Below are 14986 nucleotides of genomic sequence, written 5' to 3'. Positions count from 1 at the left end.
TGCTCAGTGCAGGAATCTAAATAACCAAGAAACGTGTTTAGGATTGGGGCGCTAGTGATTTTTTGTGTATGTTGTTTATTGGATAAAAATAATAAAAATTCAAGAATTTGTGTCAGAAAAAAATGTCTATAATAAATATAAATAATATAATAAATATATTTAGCAAACATCCCATGGCAAACATATAGATCAAAGAAGGAAAACAGATCCTTTCATAGTTCTTCAAGTACAGATTTATACTTTTTATAAACTTATGCTTAATTATATTGGAACATGCGACAGAAGGAACGAGTGAGCATCTGAGAGAGGTCACAACTTGCGAAGTGTAGAGGTCAATCAATACCAGAGCAAATGGAAAAAGTCAGAAATGCCTATGGGTATTTTGCACGGTTATAGTGACGGCTGCAGCTCCTCTGACATCTGGTGGATTTCAAGGTTCTCTTTATGTTCATAAGTCCACTCTTCATATTTACAAGGACGGGGGCATGCCACTTTGAAACAAGGGGTAAGTCCGGGCATAGGAAGCTGCCTTATACCAAGTCAGACCATGGGCTCCTCTAGCCACATACAAAGGTGAGAAACCTTTTTCAACCTGAGGGCTGTGCTCCCTTCTAGGCAACCTTCTGGAGGCCACATGCTAATGGTGGGTGGGGCCAGGCGCAAAAGTACTTGGAGCAACAAATGTTAATTTACCCACATATCCCTCTTCCTTCTCCATCTAGGCAAGCAAGAAGCATCGGTTGCCAGTTTATTTCTGGGCCCAATTCAAGGTGATCACATTAGTGCTTAAAGCTCTAAATGACATAAATCCCAAATATCTGACAGACAGCTTCCTTCCCTACAGACCCTCTCGGGTCTTGAAATCAGCAGAGGGGACCTTTTTGGTAGTTCCACTGCCCTCGGGAGCCTGGGGGGGGGGGTGGCCCAGGACAGAGCATTCTCTGTGACAGCCCCTAAGCTTCCTTCCCAAAGAAGTGCATCTGGCAAACTCTGGGAACTGTTGACAGTTTTCAGTGAATGCTGAAGATGCACCTCTTTACCCAGGCCTTTAACACTTGAGCTGCATATTTTTAGGACCCATTCTATTGTTGTGCTGTTGTGATTTTAGGTTCTTTTTAACTGTTTTTAATGATGTATTTTAAAACTATTGTAACCCATCCTGGTACCTTTGGGTGAAGGGAGGTTAGTAGTAGTAGTAGTAGTAGTAGTAGTAATAATAATAATAATAATAATAATAATAATAATAATAATAATAATAATAATAATAAAAAACACATTCCTTCAAGGACAAATACTCAAGTGGGGTAAAAATCCCATACCTGTGTCTGTGTTAGAATTGCTTGTTAATACGGTTTTTTAAATAATGTTTTTAACCCTTTTTTAAAAGATTTTTTAAAGCTTCTTTATAAAAATATGTTTTTAACGTTGTTTTGTTTCAATGTATTTTAAGATCTGTTTTTATGATGTTTTAAAGTGTTTTTAGCACTTCTGTTTGCCACCCTGGGCTCCTTCGGGGAGGAAGGGCGGGATATAAATCAAATAATAAATAAATACCTTAGGAGATGGTGGGCTCTCCAACACTGGAAGCATTCAAGAGGCAGCTGGACAGCCATCTGTCAGGTATGCTTTATCGTTGATTCCTGCACTGAGCAGGGGGTTGGACTCGACGGCCTTACAGGCCGCTTACAACTCTACAATGTTATGATTCTATTTGTTTATTTATTAGATTTATATCCCGCCCTTTCCCCCAGGGATGTGTGGCCTGGAGAGAGAGTCTTGCAGCCAGACAGAGAGGCCTGGAGGGCCACATTTGACTCTTGGGCCTGACATTCCCCATCTCTGGTCTACACTGACAGGCAGAATCTCTCCAGGGTTTCAAATTAGGTACATTCCCAGTCCTGCCTGGAGGTCTCCTACCTGGGACCTTCTGCATGAAAAGCGGATGCTCCACTACTGAGCTACTGGTACTTGGCCTTTTGTTATGCATTTAACCCCTGCACTTCAACTCTCTCTCTTGCTACACACTACAGGTAAGCCGTTATTAGAAGTGAGGCATCTCAAATGCTTAACAGTTGAGTTCCTGGGATCCATAACTCCCCTTTTATTTTAATTCAAAGGAAATGCCAGAGGGTGCAATGTTAGGAAACTGGAAAACTACTTGTTTAGCTCTGGAGCTCTCACATGCCCACTGGCAATTTCATATCCAGAGTGGTTTAACAGTCAGTCCCTCTTCCCAGCAAACTCTGGCAATTGGAGCTCTGTGAGGGGAACAGGGTCTCCTAACAACCCTCGGCATCCTTAATAAACTACTGTTCCCAGTATTCCTTGGAGGAAGCTGTGACTGTTAAAAGCGGTACAATAGTGCGCTAAATGTATGGTGCGAATCTGCATGGAAAAGGCTATTAGTGCTGTCATTCTATTGAAACCAAGATATTACTTCCCAAGAGGGGGAGGCATCCTTAAAGAACAAAAGTTGCAGAAGAACAGGAGGGGAGGACACAGTGGGAGGGAAAGACAAGCAAGAAGAAAATGTGTATCTTAACTGACAGTAGGCCCTAACAGACCCACGGTAGTCATTTGTGGCATATTGAGGGTCTGCAAAGAAAATAATAAACTCTCCCAGTTTACAAAAGCTCCCCTGCTCTACTGTATAAAGGCAATTCTCACTCACTAAGAGCAACAATATTTACAAGATTGGGATAATATTTTGTGTTTCTGTTCAGCAATAGGCATCAGCTAGAAATAAATTGTCTATTGTGCACACAGAACACTATTATTTAACACTGCAAATCCATACATAAATCCCATTGGCAAACATACACACACGCACCACCACCATCACCAGCTAGAGCAGAATTAAAGCGCAAAGTGTCAGACACATCTAAACACAACTCATCACCTCCATCTCCAATTCCAAATGGGCATTATGCAAAAAACAGCAGCAGCCACCATCTCCCCATTTTGGACTCCTGTTTATGAGTACTGAAGTCTACTCGTAAGGACTGGTGTCACCTCATGCGCACCAGTCCATACGCCTGGTATGTAAGCTCTCTCTTCCCTTCTCCCTTCACCTGAGTTGCCTTTCCCTCTTGCCCAACTACAGACAAATTCCTCAGAGACAAGATGCTCCTTTTAAATCTGCACTCTGAAGAATTATAGCTTCACTGTGGCAGCATGAACAAAAAAGGTATTCTCTCACAGTCAAGGTCTACATTTTAACTAAACAACAATGCACAGCGCTACTCCTGATATAAACAGTGTGCGCACCAGCTGGGAAAGCCCAACCATTAGCATGACACGTAGCGGTGCAATCTTGCAGAGTCTCGTACAGCCCCCCTTCTTGCAGCAGATCTTCTTACAGAGCAGGGAACTGCAATTGCATGCTTTGGACAACATCAAAGCCCTTTCCCATTTCAGCTGCTCACTGATGAACAGGGAGGAGACCCACAGATCTAGATGAAATCTGGCTGCTAGTTGCATCTGCCCCCCCACCCTTGTGGGAGACCAGTGGCTCATTGGCACACCAGTAAAGATATAAACAGCCACAAATGGGCACCCAAATGCAGACATTTAAAGCACATGACTTTCCTCAAAGAATCCTGGGAACAGTAGCTTACCTCCCACAGTGCTATAATTCCCAGCACCCTTAACAAACTACAGTTCTCAGGATTCTTTGGGGAACGTCACGTGCTCTACATGCATGGTGTGTATGCAGCCGAAGAAACAGCATCAGTGCTAGTCCGTATTCTTATAGCTATCACGCAGATGCTGCTTGAAAAGCAAAATGACCTTTGTAACTGACTGTCGTAGCACACCGAGTCAGTCACCGCCACGCTGTCCTTCTGTATTGCATGTAAATGCTCCCCTGCCAGCGCCACCTCCCACTGTGCTGACGGAGAGTGCTTCAACCTGAAGTGGAAGCACAATACAACGGGCTCAATACGTTACGGCAGCAGCAGGAGATGGTCAGCCTCTGAAGACCACATCCAGCTATGCATATTGCTATGTGCTATGCAGACAAATTGCCCAGTCACAATGCAACATGCCCTTTAGCCTGCATTACCAGCCCGTGAGACTCTCTCACCTTGAGGCCTTTCGGACTCTTGCCTTTTCAAAGGAAAACCGAGGCTGCTCAGTCAGGTCATAAGTCCGGGTCGTTGGTTCTGCAGACACGCCTTCCTTGGCCCCTCTCCTCCTGTTGCTGCAGCCTGTTTGGCTGGCCCTAGGTGCTTCTTTAAGTGGGGAAAATATGAAGGGATTCGCTCCCTGGGTGTCCACGACATCCTGCAGCTTGTTCAGCTGGATGCATTTACACATGAGCTCTTCCGTAAGGTCTGCGATGGTCCTGGTTTGCTTGGCCAGCTGCTCCTGGAGCTCAATGATGTGATAATTCCGCTCATTTAACTCTTCCTCCTGCCTCTTCAGTTCCCTTTCAAGCTCCCAAACTTTGCTTCTCAGGATCTCTGCAGCACCTGTTATCGTACTGATGTTCAAAGTTGGGTCTTTCAAAAACTTGCTACCACCTGAGCAAGCAAAAGGGCAGTTTCCCGCATGACTGTCTGGCCTTTTCAGGTACTTGGGTTTCACTGAGCCGTTTCCCATTTGGAATGGTAACCTGAGCAAAGAAAATTTTAAAAAGCACATCAAAAACTTGCTGTGATAATGGCAGCAAACAATCAAAGCATTATTTACTTGGAAGGTGAATGCTAAGACCAGCAGATTTTCTCACTACACAGAAAGAAAACCTCAATAATTTTTTTAAAAAATCCCTTTATAAATCCATCTAGCAGGAAGTGTCGGCTTATGTGCCACTGTGCGTTCAAGTTCAACACTGTGTGTTCAGACTCGTGTCTTGTGGAACCTGTTGCTGTTGTTGAACACATCAAAGAGCTTCACACATGAAAACTGAAATGTTGGTGTCAGACTGGAAGTGTGAGAGGGGGGAAATAGAAAATAAAAACAAATTTTCTCCTTTCTTCTGCAAGAAAGCTACTGATGTGGTTTAGAAAAAGTACCAAAAGTATCAGGATTTTTTAATATTTAATTCCAAATCACACTTTTTTAAATCTATATCTACATAGAAATATATGTATATATCTCACAGGAGAGAACTTGAAAATCAGTTCAAATTATTAGGCACAACTTGCACGCATCAAATATTGAGCTGCCAAACCTACATAGGGCTGAAAAACACTTGAGAGTCCTAGATAATCAAGCTACCAGGGGTTCTTCCAGCTCTTCTGCTGCTACTTTTCCCACCAAGTGGATTTTCCTCATGCTGTCTTGTGAATTGTCCAGCGTTTTCACATTGCAGCAACATGTCTTAAACAGCAATATGTCTTAAAGATTTTTTGAGAATGTGTGTTGTTGGTTTTTTGGTGAATAAAGCCGGACAAATACTGAACAATTTATTGTTCACAGTATGGACATGTCCTCTGGAAGGTAGCTTGCACTGAACACAGCATATGAAAATGATGGTGTGAATTGCCACTTAGGAAATCCAAGTATCACTTGAGGTTATTTCCTGATCTCAAGGGATCCCAACCTCATTCTGGAAACTGGTCATCCAGTTAGAAACATAGTCAGCAGATTGTTCTTCTGCCCTACCTAATGTGGACCGTATAATAAGTGGTACTGTAGCGTGCGTGGCTTTGGTCTATTGTTTAAGGCCCCTGGAGTAATATTTCTAAACAAGCACTTTTTATGGCAGATGCACTCTCTGCTGCTTGCACAATGTAGGCCGCATTGATATGCAGGGTATGGGTGGTGAATAGTCTTGCTTTTGGGCAGGACAGAAGATTGGACTGGATGGCCTCATGGGTACCCACAGGAATTTTTCCAGGGGTGTGTGTCAAACACTGAAAGGGGTGAACAGGCTAATTTCTCACAAAAAATGAGAAGAATACTGTCTGTACATTTTGTCTCATATCTCAGGTTTTACAAATACTAGAAATCTACTCAATTTGGGGGGGGCAGAATCTGGGGATTTTGGTTAAGTAGAGGGGTCAACTGCTCCCCCCTCCCCACAGTGGATGCCCATGGATGGCCCTCTGGTTTTTCAGGTCTTGTGATTCGACAAATTGTACAAAGGGTGGATGGGAAGCAGGAACCGCCAGCACTGGCCTTTGCTGGCTGCTGCTAGCCCCCTCCCAGGTGCAATCCTGGCCTGCTTGCTGTTCAGCAACACCCTCCAGTAAGGGCAGGGATTCCTTCACCCCTGGCTCAATCAGAAGCAGCGGCTAAGCTATTCTTTCAGGAGACTCTCCTTGGCACACGCTACCATGGAGTGATTTTCACAAATGTACGCAGGCGGAGATACAGCCTAAAGTCAGCTCAGGGCTGGGGAACTGGAGGGTCAGTCCACCTTTCAGAGACTGGGAGAAACAAGGCTGGGCCAAGACGTTGTGCTGCCTCACCTGCCTGCCCCCATTCCACATACAGAAGCCAACTGCCCTTCGGCACTGGTCAGGGGACAGCATCTGCCGTGCCGTCTCCTGGGTATCTGCAGCCAGGGAACAAACTTGGGAGGACTTCCTTGGACGGTAAACCTGAGCTGTTTTACTGCTCTCACAGAGGGACGTTTCAGTACTGGGCAATATAAAAGAGAGCCCTGGGTTCTGTGTGCGGAAGGAAGGGCCTCTTGGAGGCCACAAAGTTCTTCTCATGACTGAAGAACACAAGGTCAGCCTGCTGTCAAGAACATAAGAGGCAGCACCCTCTTCTCACAGTGACCAGCCAGATGCCTACAGGAAGCCTGCAAGCAGGACCTGAGTGCAAGAGCGCTCTCCTCTCCTGAGCTTTCCAGGAACTGGCATTCAGAAAGTGGAGACAGAGCATCTCTCTCTTTCTCCCCTGCCTTCTCCAGCAGATGCATGGAAAAGGGGCTGTTCTGTGACACAGGAGAGCCCTCCCAATCCCACCGCTTCTCCTGTTTCCCTCTAATCGCACCGCTTCTCCCTGTTTCCCTGGGCTCCTGCTGGGAGGAAGGGCGGGATATAAATCAAATAATAAATAAATAAATAAAATTATTGTGGCCCTCAGGACACCCAAAAGCTAGGCTTTGCCCTTGGTAGGTGCCCTCAGGGTCTCCTAAGAAGATGGAAACCTGCTTCCCCACAGAACTACCAGCCAGTGATGGTATTGCCTACTGTGCCATTATTCCTGTGAAGCTTTTTCTTTCTTATCCCCCTCCATTCAGAAGAGTTGGTTCCCTCGCACAAACCTTGATGCAAGTGCAGTTTTATGAATGCTCGTGGTGGGAAACACATTGGGACCCAAGCTTCTCCTGGGAAGCCTGCATCCTATGGGTCCTGTTAGCAAGTGCGCTGAATGCTGAGCTATGGAGGCCTGCAAGAGGGGAAAGTGTAGGGTTGGAAGGATCTGCCAGTTTTGGTTTTCTCCGTTTCTTGTTTTTCCAATCTCAAATTCCCAAAAGGCTCTGGCTGACAGGCATAAGGGCTCTCACTTCATCCTCAAAAGAGCCCTATGAGAAGGTTAGGTCAACTGGCCCAAGACAGCCCATAAGAATGTAAGAAGAGCTCTGCTGGATCAGGCCAAAGGCCCATCTAGTCCTGCATCCTGTTCTCACTGTGGCCATTCAGATGCCAATGGGAAGCCAGCAAGCAGGATCTGAGTCCAACATAGCTCTTCCCAATTGTGATTCCCAGCAACCGGTAATGAGAGACATACTGCCTCCGACAGTGGCTAGCAACCATCTTTAGCCTTATCCTCCAAGAATTTGTCCAAATGGCCATTACTATGTCCTGTAGGGGCAAATTCCATAGCAACTATGTGCTGTGTGAAGTAATACTTTCTTTTGCCTGTCCTGAATCTTTCACCACTGAGCTTCATTGGATGGCCCCAAATTCTAGTCAACTTCATGGCTGAATGGGGATTTGAGCCTGTGCCTCCCTGGTCCAGATGCAACACTCTGCCATCCATGCCATGGGCTTACATGCTAAAGAACTTTGAAAAAGCAGAACCAGTGGCTCCTTGGACTTTACCAGATGGATCTGCTTCATACCACATACATCTCCACAGTGATGCTAACTAGCTAAAAAAACCAGAGATATTGACTACAGAGAGGGATTGGGTTGCTCTGAAAACTCTTCCATCTCTCTCCTTCGTTGCTATGCTATTTAATTAATCAACACAGGGGCCAGCGTGTAATCAAGTCACATCAGGTCTCCATCTCCTCCTCCTCCTCCTCCCTATCCCCCGAAGGAACAGAAATGCATGAACTCCTTCGCTCCATTCTACTGCACATCTTTGGAATGGAACAACTACTATAACTGCTCCCACCAGTGGTTATTTAATACATGGATATAGACATGTTATATAAACTTGATTTCCCCATTATATACCAACAGAAAGGAAGAAAGCCACATGCATGTACACACACATTCTCAGCACTGATACTTAGAAGAAACACATGCTCCACTCTCACGCTGTCCGCCACTTTCCTCAAAAAAGAAACATATCTAGGAAATATCACATTTTGTAGTTGAAATCCTAGCCCTTATGCACTTATACACAGATAGTGAGGTGAGGTGCCACAGTTTAGCTCAGACAGCGTCTCCTAGATGTGTGAAATGGTGCTAACTACATTCTACATCAGTAAAAGCCTACCACCGATATCAAACACGGGTGAAATACAAAGACTTTGGACTCCTGATAAAAAGCTGTGTGTACTTTTGAGTCTGAAGATGTCACACTCCACAGAAGCATGCAATCCCTAGTTTTCCCCACAAATCTCTTCCCAGGTAGACAACTGTAAGCCCAACATTAGTTAGGAAGTCTCCCCTCTCCCCATTGCACACAGATGGGAAGCAGCCTCTCGCACAGAGTGCCTACCCAGCCTTAGATGGCACGGACTGGTTACCCCCAGAATATCCTTCAGCAACCCTTTCAGCTGGAGCCATGCAATGTCAATGTCAATTGAAAGTAAATAATAATAATAATAATAATAATAATAATAATAATAATAATAATAATAATAATAATAATAATAATAATGCTCTCAGGTCAATTAACATTGTTAAAAGCTGGGATTTGTGCCCTTCCTTCCTTTCAATCGATGCATGCTTCAGATGAAGTGGGCTTGCTTTTTAAAAAAAACAAACGCACATTAGCAGTGTTAATAATCCCAGATTAATTAATGCAGAATACAATGATATGTGTGTGCGCGCTTGTGTGTATCAGTCATACTTGTGAATTCTATTACAATGGCACAAGACACCACTTCCAAAACTGATGGGTATTTCTCCCTACCTGCTCCCCTCATATAAAAACAAAACGAAACGAAACAAAAAAAATCCTGGACAGGCCAGAGTTCCGTGGCAGAGCATCTGTTCTGCCTGCGGAGGTCCCCGATCCAAGCCCGGTGTCTCCAGGTAGGGCTGGCAGATCTCCCTGCCTGAAACCTGGCCAGCCGCTGCCAGACAGTGCAGGCAACACTGAGCAGAAGGCAGCTTCCTCTGGGACGCTACTGCACCCGCAGCCCACCCGCCACTCTGCCCTCTCCGGGCTCTTCCTCCCGCCCCGCCGCCCCATCTCCAAGAAGAGCCCGGCGGCTCGCTCGGGGCCAGCTGCGGCGCACTCACCTGCCGGCTCGGGCGGCCGGCCAGCGCTCCCGCCGCTCCCTTCCTCTGCCTTTCCAGCGACGGAGTCGGCCCCTTGGCCAGAGCAGCGGGGCCCGGGGAGAAAGAGAGGCGGGCGGGCGGGCGGAGGCTGTCGCCTCGGCTGCTTGCAAGAGGCTGCCTGCCTCGCGCGGGGGAAGGGTACGGAGCAAGCGGCCGCCGCCGCCGCCTGTGCCAGCCCAGCCGCTTGCCCTCCGCTCGTATCCCCCGGGCCCGCGCGCAAAGCTGGGTGGCAGCGGCAGCAGTAGGTGCCCGGTTGCCGACTCCCTGGAGGGCGCGCGGCGGCGCACCGCGAGAAAGAAGGAGGAGCCCAGCGGCGGGATTCACACACGCTTCGCGGCCCGAGAGCACTGGCGCGTGTGAATGCTCCGGCACCGACACAGCACCCCCGCTAAGGTCGTTTCACTCACACACCCGGCGCCTCAAAGGCTTCATCACCTCAAAGAAAGCCTGATGTTAGGCAGTTCACACGTTCGGTTGTCGCCCGCCTCTTATAAAGCCACATAGTCCGAAGAGATCAAGCGGCCAGACGCTCCCTTCAGTAGAATATATGGACCGACATCTTCGGAGGAAAAGCCTTGGGGGTATGAGCCCTATGGAGTTACATCCGCGATGGCCCCTTTCACCCATGCAGGTAGATGCTCGAGGTTGCCTTGGTCGGGTGATAAACACGCATCTGCGACCCAGCCGTGAGTGGCCCCTCTAGCTCTAGAGAGGGCTCCTGTGACATTTAAGGGTCATTTCACATGTTACAGAATTCAGGTCCTGGGATTAACAGGTGAACCCTCTGTGCACCTTGTCCTGATTACACAAATGGTCCTGGATGGGAGACTGCCCGGGAACCATATGTAAGCCGCCTTGGGTTTCAATCATGAAAAGAAAGGCAGGGTAGAAATGTAATAAATAAATAAATGTGTTTATCTTATTGGACACATGGGGGGGATGTAATGTAGGATAACTTCCCTACATTGTACATCAACGTTTGTGATGCATGAAGTACCTCTAGTTAGGAGTACATACATTATAATATTTTTTTCTACCCAGAAGGGACTTCTGTGCATGAAGCAACATACAAAATAGATACGGAACTTTCCATGACATGATCAAACATGCATGGTGATATATGTGTAAAATAGATTACATGTTGTTTTCTTCATGGAAATGCATTTGGAATCGCTCATGTAGCACGTGAAGCAAAGGGATACTTTCTCTTGGTTTAGCTTTCCTCATTGCAGTTCACAGGCAAGGAGAAAATCCTCAGCACCTCCAGACAGGCCTTGGAGAGTCACTGCTGTTCTGTACTAAACTAGATGGACTAATGGCCTGACACAGCATAAGGCAGCTTTCTGTGCTTTCTAAAAACCACCACCAAATTTAATTTCATATTGTAGGAGATCCCAGGAAGGTAGAAATCACAGTGTAGTTTCTTATTGCCATGTAATTTATAAGCTATCTTTCTTGAGTACTCGGGTGTATGCCAGGAGATATGCAGTGCAAACCAGTGCATACTTTTATATCATTTTACTTATTAAAGATATTCATAACCCACCCTATGTGAATTCAGATACCAGTGCAGGGTTGTTTTTGTTAAGTTGATTACCACTTATGGCGACTCTATGAATCGGCCACCTCCAATAGCATCTGTCGTGAACCACCCTGTTCCGATCTTGTAAATTCAGGTCTGTGGCTTCCTTTATGGAATCCATCTCTTGTTTGGCCTTCCTCTTTTTCTACTCCCTTCTGTTTTCCCCAAGCATTATTGCCTTTTCTACTAAATCATGTCTTCTCATTGTGTGTCCAAAGTATGATAACCTCAGTTTCATCATTTTACCTTCTAATGACAGTTCTGGTTTAATTTGTTCTAACACCCAGTTATTTGTCTTTTTCATGGTCCATGGTATCTGCAAAGTGCTCCTCCAACACCACATTTCAAATGAGTTGATTTTTCTCTTATCCACTTTTTTCACTGTCCAACTTTCACATCCATACATAGAGATCGGGAATATCATGGTCTGAATGATCCTGACTTTAGTGTTCAGTGATACATCTTTGGATTTGAGGACCTTTTTTAGTTCTCTAATAGCTGCCCTCCCCAGTCCTAGCCTTCTTCTGATTTATTGACTATTGTGTCCATTTGGGTTAATGACTGTGCCGAGATATTGATAATCCTTGACAAGTTCAATGTCCTCATTGTCAACTTTAAAGTTACATAGATCTTCTCTTGTCATTACTGTAGCCCTGCTTTTGTGCTTTCCTCTTTAACTTTCATCAACATTCATTTCAAATCATTACTGGTTTCTGCTAATAGTATGGTATTGTCTGCATATCTTAAATTATTGATATTTCTCCCTCCAGTTTTCACACCTCCTTCATCTTGGTCCAATCCTGCTTTCCATATGATATGTTCTACATATAGATTAAACAAATAGGGTGATAAAATACACCATAGTCTCACACCCTTTCTGACTGGGAACCAATTGGTTTCTCCGTATTCTGTCCTTACAGTAGCCTCTTGTCCAAAGTATAGGTTGTGCATCAGCATAATCAGATGCTGTGGCACCCCCATTTCTTTTAAAGCATTCCATAGTTTTTCATGATGTACACAATCAAAGGCTTTGCTGTAATTGATAAAGCACAGGGTGATTTTCTTCTGAAATTCCTTGATCTGTTCCATTATCCAATGTGAGTTTGCGATATGATCTCTGGTACCTCTTCCCTTTCTAAATCCAGCTAGGACATCTGGCATTTCTCATTCCATATATGGTAAGAGCCTTTGTTGTAGAATCTTGAGCATTACTCTAATTGCATGGAATATTAAGGTAATAGTTCTATAATTTCTGCATTCCCTGGGATCCCCTTTCTTTGGAATGGAGATGTATATTGAACACTTCTAGTCAGTGGGCCATTGTTCAGTTTTCTATATTTGTTGACAAAGTTTTGTCAAAATTTGAACAGATTCAGTCTCAGCAACTCTATTGGTATGCCATCTGTTCCTTGTGATTTGTTTCTTCCAAATATTTTAGCAGCTTTCACCTCACATTCTAAAATTTCTGGTTCTTCATCATATGGTTCCTCCGTGAATGAATCTGTCATCCTGGCATCTCTTTTATAGAGTTCTTCAGTGTATTGCTTCCATCTTCATTTTATTTCATCTTGATCAGTCAGTGTGTTCCCCTGTTGATTATTCAACATCCCTACTCTTGGTTTAAATTTCCCTTTCATTTCTCTAATCTTTTGGAATAGGGCTCTTATTCTACCTTTTTGTTGTCCTCTTCTATTTCTATACAATAACTATTATAATAGTTCTCTTTGTCCCTATGTACTAGTCACTGTATTATTGCATTTAGGGTTCTGACTGTGTTTCTATCTCCTTTTGCTTTCCTCTTTCTTTAACCATTTTAAGAGTTTTGTCAGTCATCCATTCAGTTCTTTCTCTCTTTTTAACTAGAGGTATTATCTTTTTGCATTCTTCCTTGATAATGTCTCTGACTTCAATCCATAGTTCTTCTGGTTCTCTGTCAACTAAGTTTAAAGCCTCAAATCTGTTCCTTACTTGATCTTTATATTCTTCTGGGATGTTATTTAAATTGTATTTTGGCATTATGATTGCTTTGTTGTTGTTCTTTAGCTTTACTCTGATTTTCGATAGGACCAGTTCATGATCTGTACCGCAGTCTGCTCCTGGTATTGTTTTCGCACAAAGTATGGAACTTCTCCATCTTCTGCTACCTATTATATAATCAGTTCGATTCCTATATTGACCATTTGATGTACAGTCATCTTTTCAGTTGCTCAAAAAATGTATTTGCAAGAAACAAATTATTGGCTTCACAGAATTCAACAAGTCTTTCTCCTGCTTCATTTCTATCTCCAAGCCCCATTTCCCCACATTTCCTAGTTCTTCTCTGTTCCATACTTTTGCATTCCAGTCCCCCATGATTATCAGAATATATTGTTTTTATATGTGATCAATTTCTTCCTGAACTTCTGTGTAAAATCTCTCCAATTCCTCTTATTCTGTGTTCGCCGTTGGACTGTAGACTTGGGTGATGGTTATGTTAATAGTTTTCCCATTTAATCTCATCGATATCACTCGCTCAGACCTTGCATTATAGCTCCAAATTGCTTTTGCTACATCACTTCTCACTATTAAAGCAACCCCGTTTCTTCTTAATTTCTCATTTCCTGCATAAAATATTTTGTGGTTGCCTGATTTAAAGTTTCCCATTCCCATCTATTTTAATTCACTCACACCAAGTATTGTAATGTTGATGCATTCCATTTCTTGCTTGGCAATTTCTAACTTTCCCTGATTCATCCTTCTCGCATTCCAAGTTCCTATTGTGTACGTCGTACAACTCCAGACTCTCCTTTCGTATCTGAGTGCATCAGCCTCTGGGCTTCCTTTCGGCTTTGACCCAGTGGCGTCATTAGTCACAGCGCTACTCGTCCTTTTTTCTTCCCCAGTAGCTCGGTGAGTGCCTTCTGACCTGGGGGTCTCATCTTCCAGCACTATCTCGTGTTGCATTTTGGATACTCTGTTCATAGGGTTTTCAAGGTAAGAGGTATTCAGAGGTGGTTTACCATTGCCTTCCTCTGAGTTTGGCTGCATCTTAGTCTGGTGTCTCAGCTTTGACCATTCTGCCTTGGGTGCCCCTGCTAGGAATCTAGCCTTTTGGTCTAGACTCCTGACAGCATTGCTCTCAGCTTCTTCAACATTCTCAAACCCCCTCACCACGTTAAGGTGTGCATCCTAGAGGAGTACCAGGTATCAGGGCAGGGTACAAAACACAAAGCAGTCAACCAAATCAAGAGCAGGTCCCATTGAGTTCAGTGGGGGTTGCTCTCATGTAATGTAAGTGTGGATCAGCTTACAGTCCTAAACTAATTTCAGAGACAAATCCAGACTGGAGGTGTAACAGATCCATTCCTCCAATGGGGGAGGAGATGTGACTTTTTTCCTGTAAAATATTATTACAGAATAATTCCTAATCATGTGACACCAGGGCTGCATTACAGTCCCATTTACTAGGAGTAAGCCCCCATGAGCATAAGGGGACTTAAACCATTGCTATTCTACAAGTGGCTGTATCCCCCCCCCGGTCAGAGCTTCAGCACCTGCGACATTTAGATAACAGGGGGAGAATTCAAGAGATAAAGGCTTTGCCCTCATGGTATCCCTGTGCTGGGACAAAATTTACCTGTTGAATTTTTATCTTCATGCTGCTTATAAAACCTCAGGAGCTCTACTAGAAAGGAAAGAGCTGAAAGCACCTAGGACAGCTCCTTGAAAGGTTGGATTAAAACCCTGAGAGGATCCACCGCCTTACTGAAATTGGAGCCACCAG

General features: G+C 44.5%; 1 protein-coding gene across 1 annotated transcript in view; it reads right to left on the bottom strand.

Moving 5' to 3' along the window:
* The window catches only part of PRKG2 (protein kinase cGMP-dependent 2), a 90843-nt gene extending 81174 nt beyond the window's left edge, over positions 1-9669 (bottom strand). Inside the window, exons 1-2 of the mRNA XM_061583217.1 lie at positions 9603-9669; positions 4085-4615 (exon numbers count right to left, since the gene is read on the bottom strand). Coding sequence (XP_061439201.1) covers positions 4085-4602 — 518 coding nt within the window. The 5' untranslated portion in view covers positions 4603-4615; positions 9603-9669. The remainder of the gene's footprint in view (positions 1-4084; positions 4616-9602) is intronic.
* Positions 9670-14986: the final 5317 nt, after the last annotated feature.

This window comes from Rhineura floridana, chromosome 9 (genome assembly GCF_030035675.1).
Source record: "Rhineura floridana isolate rRhiFlo1 chromosome 9, rRhiFlo1.hap2, whole genome shotgun sequence".
In the NCBI taxonomy this organism is placed as follows: Eukaryota; Metazoa; Chordata; class Lepidosauria; order Squamata; family Rhineuridae; genus Rhineura; species Rhineura floridana.
This window is presented reverse-complemented; position numbering and strand designations above follow the sequence as displayed.